Raw genomic sequence first — 23,335 nt, 5'->3', positions numbered from 1 at the left:
AAGATCATGAGTCGCCAAATACGGCAGTGTTGTGGTTTTAGTAAATAATAGTGTTGCCATTATTGTATGCGACAAAGTAAAGACCCATGATATCTGGATCAAATCCCATCTCTGCGATTTAGATGTTGCCTCCTAGTTAAGTTTTTTTTTTTTTAATCTACTCAACTGCCTTCCAGTGTGCTAGCTGCATTATTATTTTCCATACTACTCCCCCTGCTTATTGTTTCTCATCCATTTGGGGGTTTATAAGCCAAATTGATCAAAAACTTGGTACAGGATAATTTTGCTCATTAAAAAAATTCCACATCTTCCATCTGGAACTCGCCCCCCCCCCCGTGTTACTCCTCATACTAAGGTGTCAGTAGTGTGAAGGTGGAAGCTATGACTGATTTTCTTGTCACTAATTCATAGGACTCAGAAAAAATGTTTAAGCGAATGAACAGGTGACTAATGTGTTTTGTGACTTTTCTTGTAAGACAGTGTCTCAAGATTTATTTTTCTCAAAGTTCAGCTTTAATTCAAGTAGCTAGTAACAAATCAGAATTTTACTTTTTGGTTTAATTGTGTTAGGGAATTTGTTGGTCATTGAGCTGCTGGAGTGCACTCTAACTCCAGAGTGTAGAGTCCAGAAAAGAGGAAGGTCATTGATCTATGGAGCTGTGGATAAGTTTGCTTTCTTGTCATCAAGTACATGATACCAGCCATAAGGTCTCCTGGGTTTAACTTGTCATCCCTCTTTCCCCTTCCACCAATTTCCCCAACTTTGTGTTTATAAATAATTTTATTTCCTTGTCCTCCTCCTGTTTTCTGTTGCTAGGGATATTTGCTTGATGATCTGAACTTGCACTTCACTCATCCCTTGAAGGCCCAGTTAATTCTAAAGGAGGTGGATGATGTCTTAAAGAGATTTGAGTCCAAGTGAGGGAGCAAGAGGAGAAAACCAAGGTAGCATGTGCCACCTAAGCTCTGCTACTTCCAGCATTTTGGTGGAGAAAGTAGCTGATGGCCCCATCACCTCATGGTACCACCTCGCCTCTTCTCTTCAATTCTGCTTTTCTCCACTGTCCAAGACCACCTGGATTTAGTTGTCATTGTCAGAGATGCTTCCTTTGAATTGTGCCCCAGAGCTTCAAGAGTATCAGTACTTGTAGTTTCAGTTGTGTTTTTAATTGTTATGGTTTTAATAGTTGAAACTTTTCTTTGTTTGGGTGAGTAGCTGGAGTACTGGGAAATTGTTATACTAGACTTTTCAAAAAGGTAGATTTTGGTACAACTGAGCTTTTGCATCTTATATATATATTTTTCCTCTTAAGCATCTATGTTTTATTTTCTTAATATTTTTTATTGACAACTTTCATAATTGTAAGCAATATACCATGGTGATTCCCTCCCTCCCCTCACTTTCCCCTTTGAAACTCCACTCTCCATCATATCCCCTTCCCCTCTAAATCAATCTCTCTTTTATTTTGATGTCATGATCTTTTCTTCCTATTATGATGGTCTTGTGTAGGTAGTGTCAGGCACTGTGAGGTCATGGATATCCAGGTCATTTTGTGTCTGGAGGAGCACATTGTAAGGAGTCCTTCCCTTCCTTTGACTCTTACATTCTTTCTGCCACATCTTCCACAGTGGACCCTGAGCCATGGAAGGTGTGATTGAGATATTTCAGTGCTGAGCACTCCTCTGTCACTTCTTCTGAGCACCATGGTGCCTTCTGAGTCATCCCAAGGTCACTGCCATCTGAAAAGAGAAGGTTCTCTAGCCAAAAGTGGGAATAGCATTAATATATGGGTATGAATGTTAAGAGAAGTGCTTACTGGGAAGTTTGGTGAGCATAGTATGTACTTTTAGCCATACAGCAGCAGACGTTACACTCCTAGTGCTCATGACTACCCCTGTTGTAGGTTTTCAGTATCTGGAATGTATTCCCTCCCATGGAGTGGGCCTCCAGTCAAATTAGAGGGCAGCTGGTTTCCCCCATAACAGACGTGCCACTATTGTACCCGTTGGCTCATTTGGCCTGGCTGACCAAATATGAGGCTTGAAGTGTCCACTGTTGAGTATCTTCATTGGTGATTTTCTCTCTCCCATTGAACTGCATGCACATGGCTTTTTCCAGCTTTCTGTCAGCTTGTCTATACAAGGAGGAGATTTTCAGCTCAGCTCCAGAAGGACTTCTCAGTGACCTTGCAGTCCAAGTATGTGGAGTCTTCAGCAATAAAGCATTTATATTTTAATGTAACAGTTCTTACCACAAGGAAGGAAAGATTTGAATTAGCTACCCAAATGCCATGCATCTTCTTAACCTTAGTGTAATGTAAGCCCAAACTCAGCAGCTGTATTTCATTTGAAGGGAGAAGGTATTGCTGACACTGCAAAAAAAAAAAAAAAAAAAAAAAAAGCTTACTGACTTGACTTATTAAATAACTCATACAGTGGTTTCCCTTTAAATAATGACTTTTGCTTGCTCCCTTTATAATTTGCTTCTCATTAACATACAGAAAATGAGTTTTTAAAATACAGGTAGTTATGAATTTTAGATATATATGTGTGGGCTAAAAGGAGTTAATATATATAAGCATAGAAAAACAATATGATCAAAAGTAGTTATAATCTCTCTCACACAGCATCATTAATGGGTGTGGTACTCAACTAAAATTGACCCAAACATAAGTGATAATTTTATTGAGTGAAGAAGATTAAAAATTGGAGCAAATTTTCAAGCCAAAACAAGTGATCCCCCAACATAATTTATTTAGGTAGAGTGCCTTGGATTAATTGAAATGAATTTATTTCTGCTGAGCATGTACAATGTATTAATATTATTTCCAAAGAGAATGGGAGAAAAAAATGAACATTTTGAAACTATTTTTAAAAATTTGATTATGATGCGATTTTTTTAAAACAATAAAAAACTGCCTAATTTGAGATAAGCAAGTCTCTTAGTAAACACTCTTATGCCTTATGCATTAGAAAACTGATTGATAATGAATGTTGTTCCTTGGAGAAGCCAGGACAGCTCATGAGTAGCAGCCACACAGGTACTGTGTGGTGAAGCACCTGTCCTTTTGATGAAGGGGCAGATTTCTAAGCAGAGAGTGCTTTGCACAGGAGCAGAGCTTATTTTGCATCAGGCAGGTTTTTGGAGGATTGCCAACAAAGTTTTACTTTGCAGTCATGCTCACCTCCCCGTTCACAGAGGCCGAGAGGGTTGATCGTGAACCCTGCCTTCTTGCGGTTATAGTCAGAAGTGGTTCAAGAAACTACAAAAGCGAAGCCTGCTTATGACATATCTGTTTAGAATTGCCACTCAGTACATGGGCAACTGTGGACAGATTGCTTAGCCTCCCTAAACTTGCCTGTTTCATCTGTAGAATGGGGTGGGGGGAGGGTAATAATGTAAAACTCAAATAAAAGCATGTAAGCGCACTAACATGGCTCGTGCAGAGAAAGTGTAGTAACTAGCCTTGTATTGATGACACTGCTGCTGCTGAGAACAGCGGGTAGGGTGGGCCAGGACCCAGCTCTCGCCAGTTGTCGTCTTCCTTGTACTCTTAATGGAGCCTTGCACATCAATTTCTGATTCATTTCTGTGCTTGAGCTAGAATGATGAAGACTTCCATAGAGAAAAGTGAGTCATCTGGGGAGTTTGGACATGAAAGTAGAATTGGGTTTTGAACTAAGGATATCTCAAAGGGGATCAAGGGAAAGAAGTGAAAGTGACAGAGTGGTATGTATCTTCTAGGAAAAAAAAAAAAAAAAAGATTTGAGTCTAAGGGGTTAGCCATGTCAAGCCCTATAGGATTTAAGAGACTAAAATTTCCACAGATCAATGAAGTTATATGTTGTTACGTGATTGTCTTTTGCAGAAGCCATTGGGAGAGAATCGTAGTGAAGATAATATATTGGGATAATGGGGTTAAAATGCTATAAAAACTATGAACATGTTATTTGCCTAATCCTGTGGTGCCCTGAAATAAAGATGCTGATTTTGAGGCATTTAAACAAAGAGTGAACCTGCTGCTTTTACTGATTCCGCTGCTGTTGGTGCTCTTGTGATGCTGCTTCTGAAGCAGACTCTTATCTGATGTTTTTTATTGAGCAGCAAAACCAGCAATAGAAGACAAGATAACTGAGGAATCAGCAATACATGAGAGAGAGGAGGGGAAGGAACTTGGACCTTTTTAAGGTCCTTTTAAAAAGTTCCTTAGGCCGGGCGTTGTAGCGCACGCCTTTAATCCCAGCACTTGGGAGGCAGAGGTAGGAGGATCACCATGAGTTCGAGGCCACCCTGAGATTACATAGTGAATTCCAGGTCAGCCTGAGCTAGAGTGAGACCCTACCTCAAAAACAACAACAACAACAAAAAGTTCCTTAAACATTGGCTTAAAGTAATGCACTTAGGGCCAGGACCAGTGAACTTTTCTAACCCAGAATGCAAACACAAATGCGTTTGCATGTGTGCACATACACAGCTGCACACACCATTTACCATTCACACTCTAGGCCTACCTGTGGCTTTTACCCTTGTAGGCAGTTCGTTACTTTTAATGTCTGTTTTTTTAAATGAGGTAGTCAGCATATTTAATGTACCCAGACATTGTTTGGACCAGAAGTACAGCCAGGTCACTGAGGAGTTAAAGCAAAGAGCATAGCATAAGGTCACATCAGCACATCCAACATTCTTAGTCAATTGATCATCTGTGCTGTTCAGGCACTGTGGTAGTTTGAATAGATGGTCCCCAATATATTCAGTGCTTTATTGATTTGTAGTTTGGATCTGCTGCCACCTGGCTGGAGGAGGTGTCACTGAGTGGATCTTAAGGTTTGGTAGTGGGTTTGAAATTCCAATCTAAAGATAAGCAAAGTGCCTAATTCTACCTGGAGTTCCTGAAATGTGCTGTGTGGTGTGGCTTTTGGCTTGGCTTGAGGCTTTTTCTGTGTCTCTGTTTGGTCCTGTGAAATCAGGGCAGCTTCTTATGCTATTATGTAACTTACCCTGCATCTGTAAGTTTCAATAAATATCCCTTCCTCCATAATTGTGCCTGGTCTGGAAGTTCATGTCAACAAACCTGAAGCTGTCTGCTACAGGCATAGGCAATGTAAGGCGTAGGAATCTGGATCCCATTGTTACAAGCAGGTTGATTACATGATTGTAAATTAACTTCAGAACAGAAGTTTAGCTTAGGAATTCAACAGAACAGATATCTCACAGAAATATTCCCAGAAAAGTCATTTGCAAGGTCAATAAGAACTATTCCCACAGCTCATTCCTATAGTCCATTCCCAATTATTTAATTCCACTTGCTTCCTTGTATTGCTTAAATTGTAGTCACTAGGAATTTTACAATAGCATGTGTGCTTTGCATTACATTTCTGTAACTCTAGGGAGTAAGAGTTTGAAGGGCTGGTCCACTAATCCAGGAGCTCATTATCACCATAGGTAGTTTGCCCCTTGTTAGGAGTCCATCTACCTAATGATTAGCTTCATGATCTTTTGGGCAAGGTCCATGTTTTCAGTGAAGCATGCTGGGAAAACAGTGTTTGGCCATTACCAGTTGCCCAGGTATGTCTCATAAAAAATTTAAGCATTTATGGAATTTTATTTATCTTTGAACATACATACAAATATGTGTTATACATGTGTGCATTACTTTTTTCAATTTTATAGACAAATACATTCTCCACACTAGTCCCAGAGGGACTGTCCAGCCTTCAACAATTTAGTTAATCTAAGTAATAGCTTTATATTTTAAAACAAACTGTATTTTTGTGGTTCAGGGAGCTGAACACAGGGCCTTATTCATGCCAAGTATGTACTCAATCACTGAGTTGCAACTCAAGCTGTAAACTTGTTATTATCAGAACAGTTGAAAATTTGCAGAAAAACAATCACAAAAATAATAGAATCCTCATACACCCATGTAATGTCCCCTGTAATTAACTATTAATAGCTTAATGTAATTGTTATAGCTAGTTAACCCACTTGTTATTAATAACTAAAATCTATGCTTTAGTCACATCATTGGTTTTCTTTTCTTTTTAAAAAAATTATTTGCAAGGAGAGAGAGAAAGAGTGAGTATGGGCATGTCAGGACCTCTGGCCACTGCAAACGAATTCCAGATGTATGTGTGACTTTGTGCATCTGGCTTACGTGGGCACTGGGGAATCAAACCCTGGTCATCAGACTTTATAAGCAAGTACCTTTAACTGCTGAGCCATCTCTCCAGGCTAGCTTTCTTTCTTTTTAACCTAATGTACTGTTGCTATTCCATGATCTAGTTGTGGATACCACAAAACATTAAGAGTCATAGCCCTGTAGGTCCCTCTGTGCTGTGAAAGTTTCTCAGAATGTTTGTTTTTAATGACTTGACAGTTCAGAGTAATAACGGCCAGGTACTTTGTAGACTTTTCTTCACTTGAGAGTTTCCCATTTTTTTCTTACAGTTTTAGAGTGTGGTGATGGGTTTTTTGGGGGGGCAGAGGGGAAGGAGCCAAGGAGATAAAATATTGTTTTCATCCCATTATGTCAAAATGACTCATCACTGCTGATGTTACCTTGGGTTATCTGGCTGAGATAGTATTTGTCACCCCTTTTTCTGGACATCACACGCACAGCTTCTATTTAAGAAGTAGAGAATTAGAATTCTGGGCATGTGCTTAAATTATTTTGAATTTTTCTAAATGAGAGAGATTTATCTCTTCATTTATTTACCTAGTGAGTCATTTAGGTCAGTGCGGATTCAGAGACAACCGTCTTATACTTTGTGTTGTATTCCAGCTGTGTGCTTTTGACCTACCCTCTTAATCATGTCATTGTGGGGTTTGTTGCTCTTCCTCCTATCCTTGTCACTTCCTGATATTATAAGATACTGCAGGATTATATTACATATTTATTGTCTTTGTTTTGGGATCAGCCATTTCTTTAAGGAGTTCCATATTCTTTTACTGAAGAGTAGTAGGAGGCACCAAGATCTGGACACTAGGAGGGCTTGTTGCTACTGAGATGGCATTTGGCATTTCTCCTAGAACCTTTCAGTTGAGAAAGCAAGGAAATACATGTGTATATTCTCACCCATGTATACAAAAAAGGTCTATGAGTACTTATACATTCCTGAGTATATAGTAAGTATATATAAGTATGAGCTTAGCAACTCCTTATTCAGTAACACATGGCTCATTCAAAAAGGGCTTTGATTTTAACACTGACCATACTATACCATGTCACATAGTATAGCATCACTACTATGTCCAGCTTTGAATTCCATGATATAAAAAGTTCCTTGTTGCATTCAGTGCACATTTCTCAATACCTATTTAAAAAACAAAGCAAAACAGTTCCAGTGCACAAAGACAAGTTCCAATAACTGCATTCAAATGAGTCCTGACACTTTCATAGTACTTTATTGGGAGTACATATGAGAACTCAGCAAGCCTATATATCAAAAAGGGTGGTGGTGTTCATTTATATAATATGCATAGAAGTTAAGAGCCCAGTTCAGGAAAACAGACTGTTTTGACAGAACCATCATGAAATGAATTTATGAGAAAATGCTCCTCTTCTCTTACTATGCCCACATCCCAGTGTAGTTATTTCTTTCAGAAAGGGAGACCTGTCATTTCAAGTGGAAAGTTTTGCTCCAGTCCTTGATAACAAATTGTCCTTTTCTATTTCTGAGTAGGAAATCTGTTTCTGAATGCTAGACTGGATTTATTGATTGATTGATTGATTCATTCATTCATTTTATACTCATTCCCTGCCAGTTATAGTTCTGATGCTATATACCGAGGGGAGTCAAGGGTACATGTGAGCCATCCTATACAATTTGAATCAGTTCTCTTTTTGACCTATTTTTTTAAGCCAGAATTAGCCAGTTCTGTCACATTCATCCAAGGAACCCTGAATTTTAACTTAGAAGTTTATAGAAGATCAGTGAGATTTGCTTAAGTAGTAGTGAATAGACAATGTGCTTGTATATAGATTTCAGTTCAGAAAGTTTGAGTTGTAAAAAGAAAGTTAGAGGCTCCCTGAGTCTGGATTGTGGAGAGTCTTGTCTGCAAGGCTCATGGGATCCAATCAGAGCTACACTTTAGGAAGATTAAATGGCAGGGGCTGGGGTACGGAACAGGAAAACCAGGGTGGTTTGTGGCATAGCTTCTCTTTTAAATGCTTGCACTGTTCCACAGTATCCAGTTCATTATTTTTTCTTTCCTCACTTTATTTTTTCTTTTTTATTTATTTATAAAATTTTTATTAGCATTTTCCATGATTATAAAAAAATATCCCATGTTAATTTCCTCCCCCCCCCAGTTCATTATTTTTAAGAACTGATTATGTATGTCAGGCTCATTGCTAGATTTTAGGCTAGAAAGATGGGTAAGACATGGTTCCTGTCTTGTCAGAGCCCCCAAGTTGAAAGGTTAATCAGATCTTATATGTTAGTGTGAAAGATCATGATGTATGTAAATGCTAAAGCTCTTCATGTGAGATCAAGTGGCTCACTCTGTTGTGGAGTTAGAGAAGGCTTCAGAGATAGGTGGTGATTTCTGAAGTTGAATAGGAGTTTGTCACATGGTCACAGTGGGACTGTGTGTGAGCATAGTGACTAAAGGTTAGTTGTCCTGAAAATATATATGATAATTTAACAACAGATGAAGTTCTCCAAGAAGATAAAAGAGAAGAAAAGCAAGGACTGAAGTCCAAGGAACCTAGCATTTAAAAGATGGACTGAACAACAGGAATACCAGCAGAGGACTTGCAGGAAGAAGTGATAGTTTAGGAGAATTGCAAAGTCAGTGTCCTGGAAGCCAAGAGAGGAGAGAAGAATAGCAGGGGAGGAGTAGAGTGTTGGAATGCACAAGATTAAATAAAAACAGGACACAAGAATGCCTTAGTTTGTGTAAAGGAAAGGTTCTCAGTTCTACTGAGAATTGGGAATGGAATGAGGATGCTGGGGGTGGGGACCAGGGTAGCGTGGGGTGAGGAGGAAGGGAAGCAGTCTGTCCTTGCTTTCAGGAAGATTGGCTGTGGATGCAGATGAAAGATGGGTAGCCAAGGGCAGGGGAGGTATTTTTCTTCCTTTCTCTTTTTACTGAGGAAAACTAATATGTATTAGTCATGTCCATCTGTGACATAAGCTTTTTAAACAACTCAAAACATTTAAATCAACTTATTCTTTCTGATATGTAATATAATTTTGCCCACAATTTGACAGACTTACCTTCTTTTGTATTTTGTTCTATCACAAAAATACAGAGATATTCTATTATAACTGGTATGTTAGAGGGATTGAAGTATGCCAGGAATAAATATATTTAGAGTCATATATTAAAATTTTAATCTAGCCATAGATAGATTTATCCTTTTCAGTGAGGGAATAATTAGGTTGAAGTCTAATTCCAAATGTGTATGTTTTTTTTAGGGAAAAATTTAAGAGTCTTTTGGGCTGGAGAGATGGCTTAGCAGTTAAGGTAGTTGCCTGCAAAGCCTAAGGACCCAGGTTCAATTATGCAGTACTCACATAAGGCCAGATGCACAAGGTGGTGCACGTGTCTGGAGTTCATTTGCGGTGGCTGGAGGCCCTGGCATGCCTATTGTCTCTATCTGTCTCTGTGTCTCTGTCTCTTTCTCCTTGCAAATAAATATTTTTTTTAAAAAATTAGAGTCTACATAGAACATCTTATGTGGCAGCCACCTTTCTCTTCACAGGTGGGGGGTGACAAAGGGAAGTGTTTGAGATTAGCGGGATCAAGCCATTATCCCAGGAGCATTCCGTGTCAGGCTCCTTGGTTTTCTTAGTGCTGTAGTCACGTTCATATTGCTAGCAGAAATCGCCCAACCAAGAGCAGCTTTTGGGAAAAACTGGTTTATTTTGGCTTACAGGACTCAAGGGGAAGCTCCATGGTGGCAGGGGACAACAATGGCTTGAGCAGAGGGTAGACATCACCCCCTTGCCAACATAAGTTGGACAATAGCAACAAGAGAGTATGCCAAATACTAGCATAGGGAAACTGGCTGTAATACCTATAAGCCTGCCCCAACAATACAATGCCTCTAGGAGGCATTACTTTCCAAATCTCCATCAGCTGGGAACCCAAGTTTATGGAGGATACCTGAATCAAACCATTACATTCTGCCTCTGGCCCCCATAAACTGATAAACATCCATGACGTAAAATGCAGTGTATTCAGTCTCTCTTTAAAGTCCCCATAGCTTTTACCAATCCTAATGATGTTCAAACATTCCCATAGTCTGAGATCTTTTTAACTGAGCTATAATACCAAATTCCCCAAAAGCCAATAATGGCAAGCAAACATTCACACTGCAGAAGATGACATTGGACACAGCAAAGGAATATTCAACCAATACAAGATTTAAACAGGGCAAACATCAAACTCTGTACCTCCAAGTCCAACAACTCTAGCCTGTGACAAATCTCCAAATCTGAGCATTCTATTCAGCAATATGTCTCTGGAATTCCAACTTTACCTTTCCAGCTAGGCTACTCACACTCCTGGAAAACTTCATGTGGTGCCTGCAGCTCTACTTGGCAACCATCTCGTGGTCCCAGCTTCTCCACTGGGTCTCCACTGCAACCCATGGTTCATTCTCACAGCTCCATTGGGTCTCCATGCAGGCATTTAGCAAACCTGCTTCACATTGCCCATGGTTGTTTCCAAAACACAAGACCCAGTTGCAAATTCAATGATCCTCTCTTTAATACCAGGTAGGGAAGCAATTTGTTAATCCAGAGGGGCATTAAGCAGACTTTGAGGAACTGGACACTCCTTGAGCACTTAGGCCCCTTCAAAAGAGTCTACATTCTTCCTTCAGCTGGCCCAATCTCAAAGGTTGTAATCTCTCATATAATTTTTTTTTAAGCCAGGCATGATGGCACTTGCCCTTAAATGTTAAATATTTATTTATTTGAGACAGAGAAAGAAGCAGGGGGTGGGGGAGAGAAAGAGAGAGAGAGGATAGGCATGCCAGGGTATCCTGCCACTGCAACAGAACTTCAGACACATGTGCCACCTTGTACATCTGGCTTATGTGGGTCCTGGGGAATTTAACTTGGGTCCTTTGGCTTCACAGGCAAGCACTTTAACTACTAAGCTATCACTCCAGCCCCTCATACCCTATTCTTTAAAAAATGTTGTAGTTTATATTTATTTATTTGAGAGCGACAGAGAGAGAAAGAGGCAGAGAAAGAGAGAATGGGCGCGGCAGGGCCTCCAGCCACTGCAAACAAACTCCAGACGCGTGCGCCCCCTTGTGCATCTGGCTAACGTGGGTCCTGGGGAATCAAGCATCAAACAGGGGTCCTTAGGCTTCTCAGGCAAGCACTTAACCACTAAGCCATCTCTCCAGCCCTCAGACCCTATTCTTAATGTTATTGGAAGTCCAGTAGTTAAATATAAAACATTTCCAAGTTTAGTGGATTATTTTTATAAATGAATTTACTTATAAATGAACCATTTTCAATTTACTTACTGTACTTATAACTTTGCAGATTTCTCATGCCGCCACCTTATGTGCTGCTGTTGACTTGTTCTCTCTTAAAGAGCATAATGATTTTTAGTCTTAACATATATGAAATTTCTTTAAAAAAACCTTTGAGAAAGAGAGAAAAAGAGGCAAATAGAAAGAGTATAGTCACGCCAGGGTCTCTTGCACTGCAAATGAACTCAAGGCACATGTGCTATGTAGTACATTTGGCTTTATGGGGTACTGGAGAATCAAGCTTGAGTCATTGGGCTTTGCAACCAAGTGCCTGTAACCACTGAGCAATCTCTTCCATTCTGGTATTTCTTAACTATTAAGTCCTTCATAAGATCATATATTTCCATATGCCAGAGAAATAGGGCTTAATTTGGCTTCTGACCTACCAAAGAATGATACACTCATTTGTATATGAATAGACCCCTTGTCCTTTATCTCCACAAGCATGCTATCCTATGGCCCACCCAAGCCCTCACCCCCAGTCACATTCATACATTCATGCATGAAACCAAATACAATAATAAAAGGTTTTAAAATATTAAACTTGTCATTAGCAACTCCTTGATATATTGTCTGTTTCAGATGAGAAGAAACAGATGGTGGCACATGTGGAGAAGCAGCTTGAAGAGGCAAAGGAGCTGGTATGTACAGAGGCACTGACTCACAGCCCTTCAAGCTCACCCTTTCTGGCATTGTTGAAAGAAATGTGGAAATGGAATGATTCATGAGGTCACTTCGGAGTTCATCAGTTTTTAAACTTCGTAATTGCTTCTTGAGATTTTATTCTTTTTTTAAAAGTGATTCATTAAATGTTGATCTATGATTTTTATTCCTTCATAAAATGTATCTAAGAACTTTAAATCACTAATATATGCTGAAGACATTTTAAATATGGTGGGGTAAGGGCATTATTTGCTTTCGAATAGTGAGCTTTCTTGAAAACACTGTTTCCAAAGCTGTGAAGGTTCTCAGATTTTCACCTACCTCCAAGCTGAATGAGCTTGCCAATTTTGAATGAATGCTCACAGAAAACATGGGATTTCTATGTCCAAAACAAAGGACTTTTGTTACTCACAGCTGGAGTAGCTGCCAGAGGTATGGCCTGGTTGCGTTTGTTCCCTGAGCCCCAGTTTCCACAGGGAAGATGCGGGTGTTTGCTTCCACTGGGAGAGGAACATACAGCCTGGGCTACAAGCCACTTTACTGCAGGGGGAAGCGAGCCTGCTGTCTGTCCCAGAGGGACACATTACTTCTTCCCTCAGGGTTGCTTCCTGTGAACAGAACACTGGAAACTGGCATGGACAGAGTCATCAGAACCTTGCATTCTCCACATATCCAGAGAGCCGGGTAGGAGTGTTGGGGAACCATGGCCATGTGGTGCATATAGTTTGGTCATCACCATTTCACAGATGAGGGCCAAAGAAGCTTAGACAGTCTGGATAACTTGTCTGAATTTGCACACCTGGTTGGGTGTCACAGTAGGATTTGTACCCGGATATGCTAAACCCAGAGCTCTAAGTCATATAATAATTTTTTTTTTCACAGAAAAAAAGAGAGGAAAAAACCCCTGGATCAAGGAGCATAAAAGGGAATGATAGGTCATGATTTTTGATTTTAAAAGCCAAGTATTGTAACCACAACTGAATTTGTTAGTATATATTGTGGTTCTGCATGAGTGGTGGCTTTTTCTGTTCTCAAGGCTGCTGTTTGCTGTTATTTCAGTTCTCTCTGCTGATGGGCACAGGGCACTTGCTGAAGTGTTCTGTTAACTAGCATCACTTGTTCAAACAGTTTACTAAGCTAGCTTAAATGTAGCTGAGGTATGAGGGTCTTGTTTTGTTTTGTTTTGTTTTTGTTTTCAAGGTAGGGTCTTACTCTAGCTCATGTGAGCTGGATCTCACTCTGTAGTCCCAGGTTGGCCTCAAACTCACAGCCCTCCTCCTACCTCTGGCTCCCGAGTGCTGGGATTAGAGGCGTGCACCACCATGCATGCTAAGGGTCTTTTATACAGTACCTTCTTGGTCTCTTAGGTAGGTCCATGGTCAAAGGAACTTGCTTGCAAAGCCTGCTGGTATTGCAATTCCTCAAAACCCACATATAGTCAGATGCACCAAGTGGCACACATGCCTGGACTTTGTTTGCAGCCTTAAGAGGCCTTGACACTTCCATATTCTTTCTTTTAATATACCAGAGCAGCCAATCAGGGTGGCATCCTTGGTTATATTATATACTATTTATTCTTTGGATAAAGACCTTGGGAGAAAAACTAGTTTTTATCTGACAATGAGGGTTATTTGTATTTTCACTGACAAGTGTGTTTGTAGTAATTTTATGGCATAGCTTGTAATTGTGTCTTCAACTCTGTGTGGTCACATGAATGTTGTGACAACGTGGAATGAATGCACACTATCCTCATCCCTGGTTTTATTTTACATATTTGTTAGATGCATCCTTCTTTCTTACCTACTTTTAATTTAATTTTTTAATGATTTAGTTTTTTATTTTAGAGAGAGAGAAAGACAGAGGGAGAGAGAGAGAACTGACACACCAGGGCCTCAGCCACTGAAATCGAACTTCAAACACTTGTGTCACTTAGTGAGCATGTGCGACCTTGCAAATGTACGTTTGGCTTACATGGGCTCTGAAGAGTTGAATATGGTTCTTTTGGCTTCATAGGCAAGAGCCTTAACTGCTAAGCCATCTCTCCGGCTCTAACTTAATTTTTAATGTCCTTATAAAGTGCCTTCAACAAAATGGTGCTTTCGTATTTTTACTTACATGTACTTTTATAGTTGTGTGCATGACTCAAATAAGGGCTACTTAACCTTGCCAGAAATGAAAACCTCAGAGGTTGCCCACTGTCCTTCTTTATTTAATCTAGTGCTTGAAGTCTTCATTAGAGCATTAAGACATGAAAAATAAAAGGAATACAAATGGGAAATTAAGAAGCCAAATAATTCCTATTTGCAGATGTATGATCCTATATTTAAAACTGTGAAGCCTCTACCAGAAGACTCTCAGATCTGAGATACATTGCAAAGTAGCAGGATATGAAATTAACACATGAAAAGCAGTAGCTTATTTATATGCCAGTAATGAACTTGCCCAGAAAGAAAGTAGGAAAACTGAATCTATAATAGCTTTGTAAAAACCTAGGATTGGGGAGTTGGGCATGGTGGTGCATGCCTTTAATCCCAGCACTCAGGAGGCAGAAGTAGGAGAATTGCTGTAAGTGTGTGCCCACCCTGAGACGAGATAGTGAATTCCAGGTTAGTCTGAGCTAGAGTGAGTTTTGTTTGAAAAATAAAAAACAACAACAACAACAACAACAAAAAAAACCTAACATTGGGCTGGAGAGATGGGTCAGGCACTTGCCTATAAAGCCTAAGGACCCAGGCTCAATTTCCCAGAACCCGTGTGAGCCAGGTAAATATGTTGGCACATGCACCTGGAGTTTTTTGGCAGTGGCTAGAGGCCCTGGCATGCCCATTTTCTCTATCTCAAACAAATAATAAATAAAATGCTTTTGAAAATCTTGGATAAAATTAAAGAAGTGAAAGACAACTCTGCTATGAAATATATAAGACACTGACGAGAGATATTGGAGAAAACTAGAATATGCAACTCCTTCCATGTTTGTGCATTGGCAGAATTAATATTGTGAAACAGTCTAACATAGTGACACACTCCCCACTCAAACTCAAATGCCATTCTTCACAAACCAGAAACACATTATAAGGTTTTTATGGAAATACACAAGACCTCAAATAGTAAAAGCAGTCCTAAAAACAATGCTGAAGGATCACAATTCCTGATACCACAGAGCCGCAGTGACAAAGATGCTATGAGTATTGACAGCTGAGCTCAAATTATGCTACAAAGCCATAATGACAAAGATGGTATGAGTACTGCCATAAACCAGATAGTAGACCAATGGGATAGACTGGACGTTCCAGAAATTACCTGATACAGCTATAGTCACCCAATTTTTGACAAAGAATTCAAAAGCCTACATTGGAATAAAAGACCACTTCTTCAACCAGTGGTGCTGAGAAAACTAGATATCTACATATGGAAGAATTCAATCCCTCTCCCTGCTCAAAAATCAATTCAAAATTAATCAAAGATCTTAATATAAGACATGAGACTTTGAATCTGCTAGTGGAAAACGCTTCAAGATATAGACATAGACAAGAACTTACTGCAAAGGACTCCAGTAACATGGGAACTCATACCTAGAATTGGCAGATAAGGTTGCATACAATTAAAAAGCTTGGCAAAAATGCCAGGGTGAAGAGACAGACTCCAGAATGGGAGAATGTCTTTGCCATCTGTATATCAAACTGGGGTTAATATATAGATTATGTAAAGAACTACAAAAATTAAATACAAAACTCCAAATCTACTAGTCAACATATGTCCTAATGAATAAGATACTTCTTTTTTTAAAAAAATTTTTTTGTTTTATTTTTATTTATTTGATAGTGACAGAGAAAGAGGCAGATAGGATGAGAAGAGAGAGAGAATGGGCGCGCCAGGGCCTCCAGCCACTGCAAATGAACTCCAGACGCTTGCGCCCTCATGTGCATCTGGCTAACGTGGGACCTGGGGAATCGAGCCTCGAACTGGGATCCTTAGGCTTCACAGGCAAGCGCTTAACCGCTAAGCCATCTCTCCAGCCCTGAATAAGATACTTCTTAAGAGGAAAAAAAAAAAAAAAGACACATGTGGCCAATAAGTATTTTAAAAATGTTCAACATCAGGGAAATGCATATTAAGATACCATTGAGATTCCATCTCACTCCAATCAAAGAGGCTAATAACTTCATGAAAATGCTAACCGCATATGCCTGTAATCCCAGCACTTGGGAGGGAGAGGCAGGATTATCAGGAATCTAAGGTCACCTTTGGCTATATAGAAAGTTCAAGGCCATTCTAGCTACATCTGACTTTTGCCAAGAATAATAACAACAGATGCTAGGATGATAAAGGAAACCTTATTCACTGATAATATGTATGATGTACACTGGTATAGTCATGAAAATTGGTATGGAGGTTTCTGTAAAATCTAAAACTAGAACTACCATATGAACCACTGATGTCACTCATGAGTAAGAACGCTAAAGTCCTGCCATACTTGTTTATTGTTTATTGTTTATTGTTGCACTAGTGACAATAGCCAAGCCCAGATGCATGGAGAAAGAAAAATGTGGTACATATATGCAGTATAGTTGTATTCAGCTGTAAAGAAAAATGAAGTCATGAGAGTTTCAGGAAAATGAATAGAACTGGAAATCATTATGTTTAGTGAAATAAGCCAGACTCAGAAAGACCAATATTACATGCTTTCTGTCCCATGCAGATCCTAGATTTTAGAGTGCATGTGTGCATGTAAGTCATGAAAGTAGAAAGGAGTCTATGAGAGGGAAGAAGAGTTCTAAAGGCCGGGAAGGGAAAAAATGAGAGGGTAATTGAATACATGTGATGTGAAAGCCCAAGGAGGGTTAGTTGACAGTGGTGGGGAGAGGGAAGAGCAGCAAGAGGGGGACAAGGGAGCACGGGAAGAGGGTGGGTAAGGAGGATGAATAAGAATGTAATATGTATGAAGATGTCATAATAACCTGTTCATATACCAAAACTAACAGAAAAAGAAGTAAGCAGTCAGTCTGTGATGATTTCAGAGAAGGGCTTTAAATGATTACCTTGCTAGTTAATGATTTCATTTATAGGTACTTGACATTCATGTTGAGATAGGTCAATATTTAAATGAAAATCAAAATCTAATTAAGCTATATTATCTTCTGATAAAATCTTTGTGTTAATTGAAATTGATTATTGGAAATGCTTTGAGAAGCAAATACTTGCAACATTTCTCCATCGAAGTTACCACACGTGACCTGAGAGAATTTGTTTGTTACTGTTTTTATTTATTCATATATTTTCACAACAAATTAAAAACCTAAAATTACTATTTTTAACATGTATAAATGAGCCACCTCTGCTGCCCTGTCGTAGAGTGCTTGCCCTGCCCCTGCTTTACCAGCAGCTGTCATCATTTTCACTGCTCATGTCAATCTAACCATCTTTAAAGAGGTCCCTATTTTAAAAACAGCATAGGAATTACTTTGCTAATCTTCACAACTGAACTAGCAAGGAGATATTCTAAGAAATGAGAAAAACAAGGCAGGAGACATTAAGAATACTGTTCAAATTTCCATGGCTAGTAAGTGTTAGAGCTACAGCATGAACATGGATCTCGCTACAAAGCCTGAACCATTATCACGTCTGTCCTGCCGCCAGTGAACTCTCATATGCTGTATCCAAAGTGCTACATGACGACAGGTTGTTAGCATGGGCCCTGCTATGATTTCAGAGAACATGGGTAGTTCAGCATATTGCTGCGTCCACTTAACTTGTCATTGGTATCATTCTAACATGAGTTAAGAAGGAAGTTGGGGTCATATGTTAGTTAAAATGTGATTTTCCTAATCAGAAAATACTTTTCCAAGGAAAATTCTCCAAGTGACTAAGGCTGGTCTGTGTTTCATAGATCAAACATAGGATATAAACAATCTGTTATTACTCTGGACATTCATGGTCAGAAGACTGGAATTCAGACTGGGTTGGATGATGAACTACTGATTCAGGACTTGGAGTTCCTCTGCCAATGCACCAATATGATACAAGAATTTTGGGAATTTTGGGGTGGCCCCGGATTCTTGTCTTTATGAACTTGACAAATGAAGTCCACGGACCAGAGAAAATGGTTCAGAAAGATTGTATAGCTTAGCACTTTAGCAGAGAGAGCTTAAAGACAAGAGGAGCTTGAGAGTAGGAAGGAAGACATAGCTCTTGCCCTAGGAGACAGGGTGGGCATTGGGAAGCCCACCTCAAGACTCAGGTTAGGGTTTGTTTATGTGAGACCCCTGGATGGGCAGTGTTTGAGTCAGTGTAGTCCTGACATCAGGTGTTGGGTCAAGATTTCTAGAAAAGGGCAATCTTCCCAGAAATCATATTTCTCCAGGAAGGACATTCTTAGAAGGGGGTAGAAGGACTCCCTGGGTGGCAGAGACAAGAAAAGCCAGGCACTTCTGATGTTTCTGACCTGTAGTAAAGTGAAATGACCTGGATTTTCCCCTGCAAGCCCAAGGACAATTCCTACATTTAGCCAAAAGAAGGCTATTCATGGTAGGGCTCTGTCACCCCTAAAGCAGCTCACTACTCCAAGGGTACTGAAATCGAGAGACTGGGAATGTTTGGGTTAATGCATGTGTTTTAAAATAAATTCTTGACAATGTAAGCAGCTTAGCACTCTCTGTGTCACTTGGTAAGTACTCTGTACTTTGATTTTTAACTGCTTATTGAACTAATAAAATATTAAGTACAAAAGTAATTCCAATGTTATTTGATCATGAGCAGTCAGCGCCATGGGCCTGGTTCCTTGGCTATAAAATGAGGAATTGGAATTAAATCCTTTCAGTTCCAAACATGTGGGCAAATAAAGATGAAGCATATGGTTTAGATCACGTTTTCTTCTCCCCCTTCTAGCTCGAACAGATGGATTTGGAAGTCCGAGAAATCCCACCCCAAAGTCGAGGGATGTACAGCAACAGAATGAGAAGCTACAAGCAAGAAATGGGAAAACTTGAAACAGATTTTGTGAGTTAACATCTACCCTTTGTCAGGGTACTGGGTTTAAACCGAGCTTTCACTTTTGTTTTTCATTGTTTCTTCCTCAGCCTTCATCAGAATTGAATGTATAGTCCTCAGGGGTTCCTCCAAAAATAAGCACTCATTTTGTTTATGGACTAGCGATCACAAGTGGTTATAGAGGTAGCTGATGATGGAATTTGAGGTTATGTTGGATTTGTGACTCACAGATCCAAATCATACAGTCCTTTGAGTCTGGGTAGTATTTATTAATATTTAAAATTGACTTATAGAGCCAGAGAAATGGCTTAATGGTTAGGGCACTTGCCTGCAAAGCCATAGGACTCAGGTTCGATTCCCCAGGACCCACGACAGCCAGATGCACACGGTAGCGTGTATGTCTGGAATTTGTTTGCAGTGGCTAGAGACCCTGGCACACCCATTCTCTCTCTTTCCCTTCCTCCCCCTCAAATAAATTAAAAAGAAATTTAAAAATTAATTTAGAATCTCAACACCTAGGGCTTGGGAGGTTGCTTAGTGGTTAGGACAAGTGAGACAACCTGAGTTTGGATCCTCAGGACCCATGTAAAGCCAGACACAGAAGCATGAATGTCTGTAATCTCAGTACTCCCCTGGTGAGATGGGAAGTAGAGACAGGAGAATTCCTGAAAGCTTGCATGCTAACAAGAGACCCTGTTGCAAGCAAGGCAGAAGGCTAGCACTGACACATCAAGGCTGACTTACACACACATGAGCAAGCTCATATGCACACAGGAAAACTCACACATCTCTCTAACACACACACACACACACACACACACACACACACACACACAGGGGGGGGGAGGGAGAGAGAGAGAGAGAGGGAGAGAAAGAGAGAGAGAGACAGAGAATTTCAACACCCATTTTTTGGCCTTATATTCAGTAGCCTTTGAGATGGAGTGTCCATGGATGGACTACGTTGGATCTAAATCTTGTGAGAGTAGTGAGAGTATATCCTTATTTTGTGATGCATCTTTCTTTTCTGTTTTTTCGTTTGTTTGTTTTTTTCAAGATAGTATCTTGCTTTATCTCAAACTGACCTAAAATATATTATATATTTTCAGTTGGCTTTGAACTCACAGTAATCTTCCTACCTCAGCCTCTCAAGTCCTGGGCTTAAAGACGTATGCCACCATGCCTGGCAAGATGCATTTTTCTATCCATGTTTTTTTTCTGGGGTTAGGGCCCTATACTCAGTAGAGTTTTAAAGGAACATATGACCATCTTTCCTAAAGATAAGCTACTTTCAATTAACAGTTTGTGGAAATGATTCTTTGTTTTGATTGTCCTAGAATAATATTAGCTTTTCCTATCTAACTTTAGAGCCAATTTAACAATATAGATATAAAGCTATAATGTTAAAGTTGTTAATAATTACAGTAGAAAAGGCAAAGTGAAGCAAATACCAGTTCTGGTAATGCATCCAAAGAACAGAAAGCAGGGTCTTGAAGAGATTTTGGATACCCATATCCAGAGCAGCATTTTCATACCAGTAAAAAGACTTGAGAAACCTATGTACCTACTGATGACTGAATAAATAAATGTTTCTGTATACGATAGAATATTATTTAGCCTTTAAAATGTTACAACATTGTCAGGTTTGTTGGCAGACACCCTTAACCTCAGCACTCGGGAGGCAGAGGATCACCATGAGTTTGGGGCCACCCTGAGACTACATAGCGAACTCCAGGTTAGGCTGGGTTAGAGTGAGACTCTACCTCAAAAACTCAAAAGGAAAAATGTTACAACATAGCTGAGTCTTGAAGACATCATGCTAAGGGAAATGTTAATCACAAAAGACAAGTGTTATATAACTGTACTTAAATGAGGTCTCTACAATGGTCAGACTCAACAAAAAAGTACAATGCCAGTTTCCAGCGATGGGCAAGGGGAGAGTTCTGTTTTGTAGAGTTCTGTTTTGCAAGATGAGAAGTTCTGGTCACCACTACAATAATATATATGAATATAGTTACCACTACTGAGTTGTACACATAAAAATAGGTAAGGTAGTAAATTGTATGCCACATATAATTTACTATAATATAAAAAATTAAAGATGAAACTACTAAAATATTTCTAATAGTAAAAGGATAAAGAAATTAATGGTGGGCTGGAGAGATGGCTTAGCAGTTAAGTGCTTGCCTGTGAAGCCTAAGGACCCTGGTTCAAGGCTCGGTTCCCCAGGTCCCACGTTAGCCAGATGCACAAGGGGGTGCACGCGTCTGGAGTTCGTTTGCAGAGGCTGGAAGCCCTGGCACGCCCATTCTCTCTCTCTCCCTCTATCTGTCTTTCTCTCTGTGTCTGTCGCTCTCAAATAAAATTTAAAAAAAAGAAAGAAATTAATAGTAACTTCTTATGCAGACCTGCATAGTAAATTAGGAGTTTTGTAAAAGACCTGAGCCTTACCTGTGAGTGACACAAGCAATGTGCTGGCACATAGATCACTTATGTTTCTGAATCTGAGGTCCAGATTCATTCAGGAAGTCAAGAATTTGCAAGGGTATTTCCATCTCTGTTCCTCTCGTAGGTGTTTTATACTTTCTGGACTATACTATAACTCTGCACTACATGATCATTGGAGTCAGGCTAGGGGAAATTCTAAGATTATGAAAGTAGAGTTATTTGCAGTTAAACATTACATGTATATATGATATTACATGTATGTATTACATACACATATGATATATTTATTTATTTATTTGCAAACAGAGAGAGAGAATGAGAATGGGCACCCAGTGGCCTCTTGGCCACTGTAAATGAACTCCAGATGCATGCACCACTTTTGTGTATGTAGCTTTATGTGGGTACTGGGGAATTGAATCCAAGATGTTTGTCTTTGCAAGCAAGCACCTTTAATCACTGAGCCCTCTCTTCAGCCCTTATTTTACATTTTCATGACTGTTTTCTTGAGAAGGTGAGGCTGCTGCATTAGTCAGTGTGTTAGCTTTCTGTCACCATGACAAACACTGGAAAGAGTCAACTCATTAGGAGGAGAGGCTGATTTTTGGCCCAGTTTCAGAGAACTCAATCCATGGTCAGTTAGCTCCACTGTTTTGGGGCCGTGGAAAAGTAGAACATCATGGTGGGGACCCCAGGTGAAGCAAAGGGCTCTCTTCATGGGGATCAGAAACAAGGAGAGACAGAAAGGGGCACTTGTCTCAGTGCCCCTTGAGAGCTGCTATACCAGGAACCTAGCTTCCTCCACTAGGCCCTTTCTCCTAAAGGTTCTATCACCTTCCAACAGAGCCATGAGGTGGCCACCAAGTATTGGCTAGCCTGTGAGGCTGTGAAGGACATTCAAACTCCAAACCATGACTCACTCTGAAACAAATGCCTACTGAACTGTGTACCTATTTAAAAGTGCAATCCAAGATAGGCCTGAATTGAGAGAGGTGCAAATGCCTGTCTTCCATGCTCTGTGCAGAATACACTCTTCTCCAGCTGCTCTGTGATTGGGGGTTGGGGGTGTGATTTCTGCTCAGAAAGAATACAACATTTGATGAGGAAACTGGGTGATTTAAGAATTTGGTAGCTCAAATTTATACCCATAAAATTCTAACTAGGATTACTGTTCAAGGTAAGTGGCAAAAATAAAATGTTTGTAAGGAGTATTTTAGTTTATCTTAATTTTGTGAAATGCTTTTCCAAAGGTTCTCTATGTGGGTCTTAGAAAAATCAATGTATTTGTTGCTAAAGCTGCCGTGTCTCGGTACCATAGTCTGAAGGCTGAAGTCTGACAGAAGGACATGGCCAAAGGCAGTATTTTTAAGAAGCTTCTCGTGTTCTATAGGCAGCCTCTCCCTTTTCATGGAAGCTCCTGCACATGTCTAATCTCTCTCTTCCTGGAAGGACACCAGGCTTACTGCATTAAGGCTTAAACTAATGACCCAGTTTCACTTAATTACCAATTTTAAAACCCTATCTCTAAATAAAGTCATAGTTTTAGTAGTGGACATTAGGACTTCAACATAAATGTGAGGAAGTACAGTTCAGCCTAGACCTTTGAGTTTAGTTTTAATTTTTTCTTCTTAAATTTGTTTTCACAAGCTAAATTACTTCTGTAACATATTGGATCATCTAATATAATGTTCAGTCTACTGTTTTCTGAAAAATTTAATACTGGGCAGAGTCCTTTAGGTATT

The 23,335-nt window shown here is 39.7% G+C and overlaps 1 protein-coding gene across 4 annotated transcripts in view; it reads left to right on the top strand.

Annotated features, from left to right (window-relative positions):
* Vti1a (vesicle transport through interaction with t-SNAREs 1A) overlaps positions 1-23,335 on the top strand; it is a 388,408-nt gene that overhangs the window by 742 nt on the left and 364,331 nt on the right. For all 4 annotated transcript variants that reach the window (XM_045135289.1, XM_045135286.1, XM_004659337.2 and 1 more), the window contains exons 2-3: positions 12,084-12,142; positions 19,050-19,160. In XM_045135289.1, the coding sequence (XP_044991224.1) occupies positions 12,084-12,142; positions 19,050-19,160 (170 nt within the window). The remainder of the gene's footprint in view (positions 1-12,083; positions 12,143-19,049; positions 19,161-23,335) is intronic.

The sequence above is a fragment of the Jaculus jaculus genome, chromosome 1, assembly GCF_020740685.1.
Source record: "Jaculus jaculus isolate mJacJac1 chromosome 1, mJacJac1.mat.Y.cur, whole genome shotgun sequence".
In the NCBI taxonomy this organism is placed as follows: Eukaryota; Metazoa; Chordata; class Mammalia; order Rodentia; family Dipodidae; genus Jaculus; species Jaculus jaculus.
Note: the sequence above shows the minus strand (reverse complement) of the source record. Positions and strands in the feature narration are given on the sequence as shown.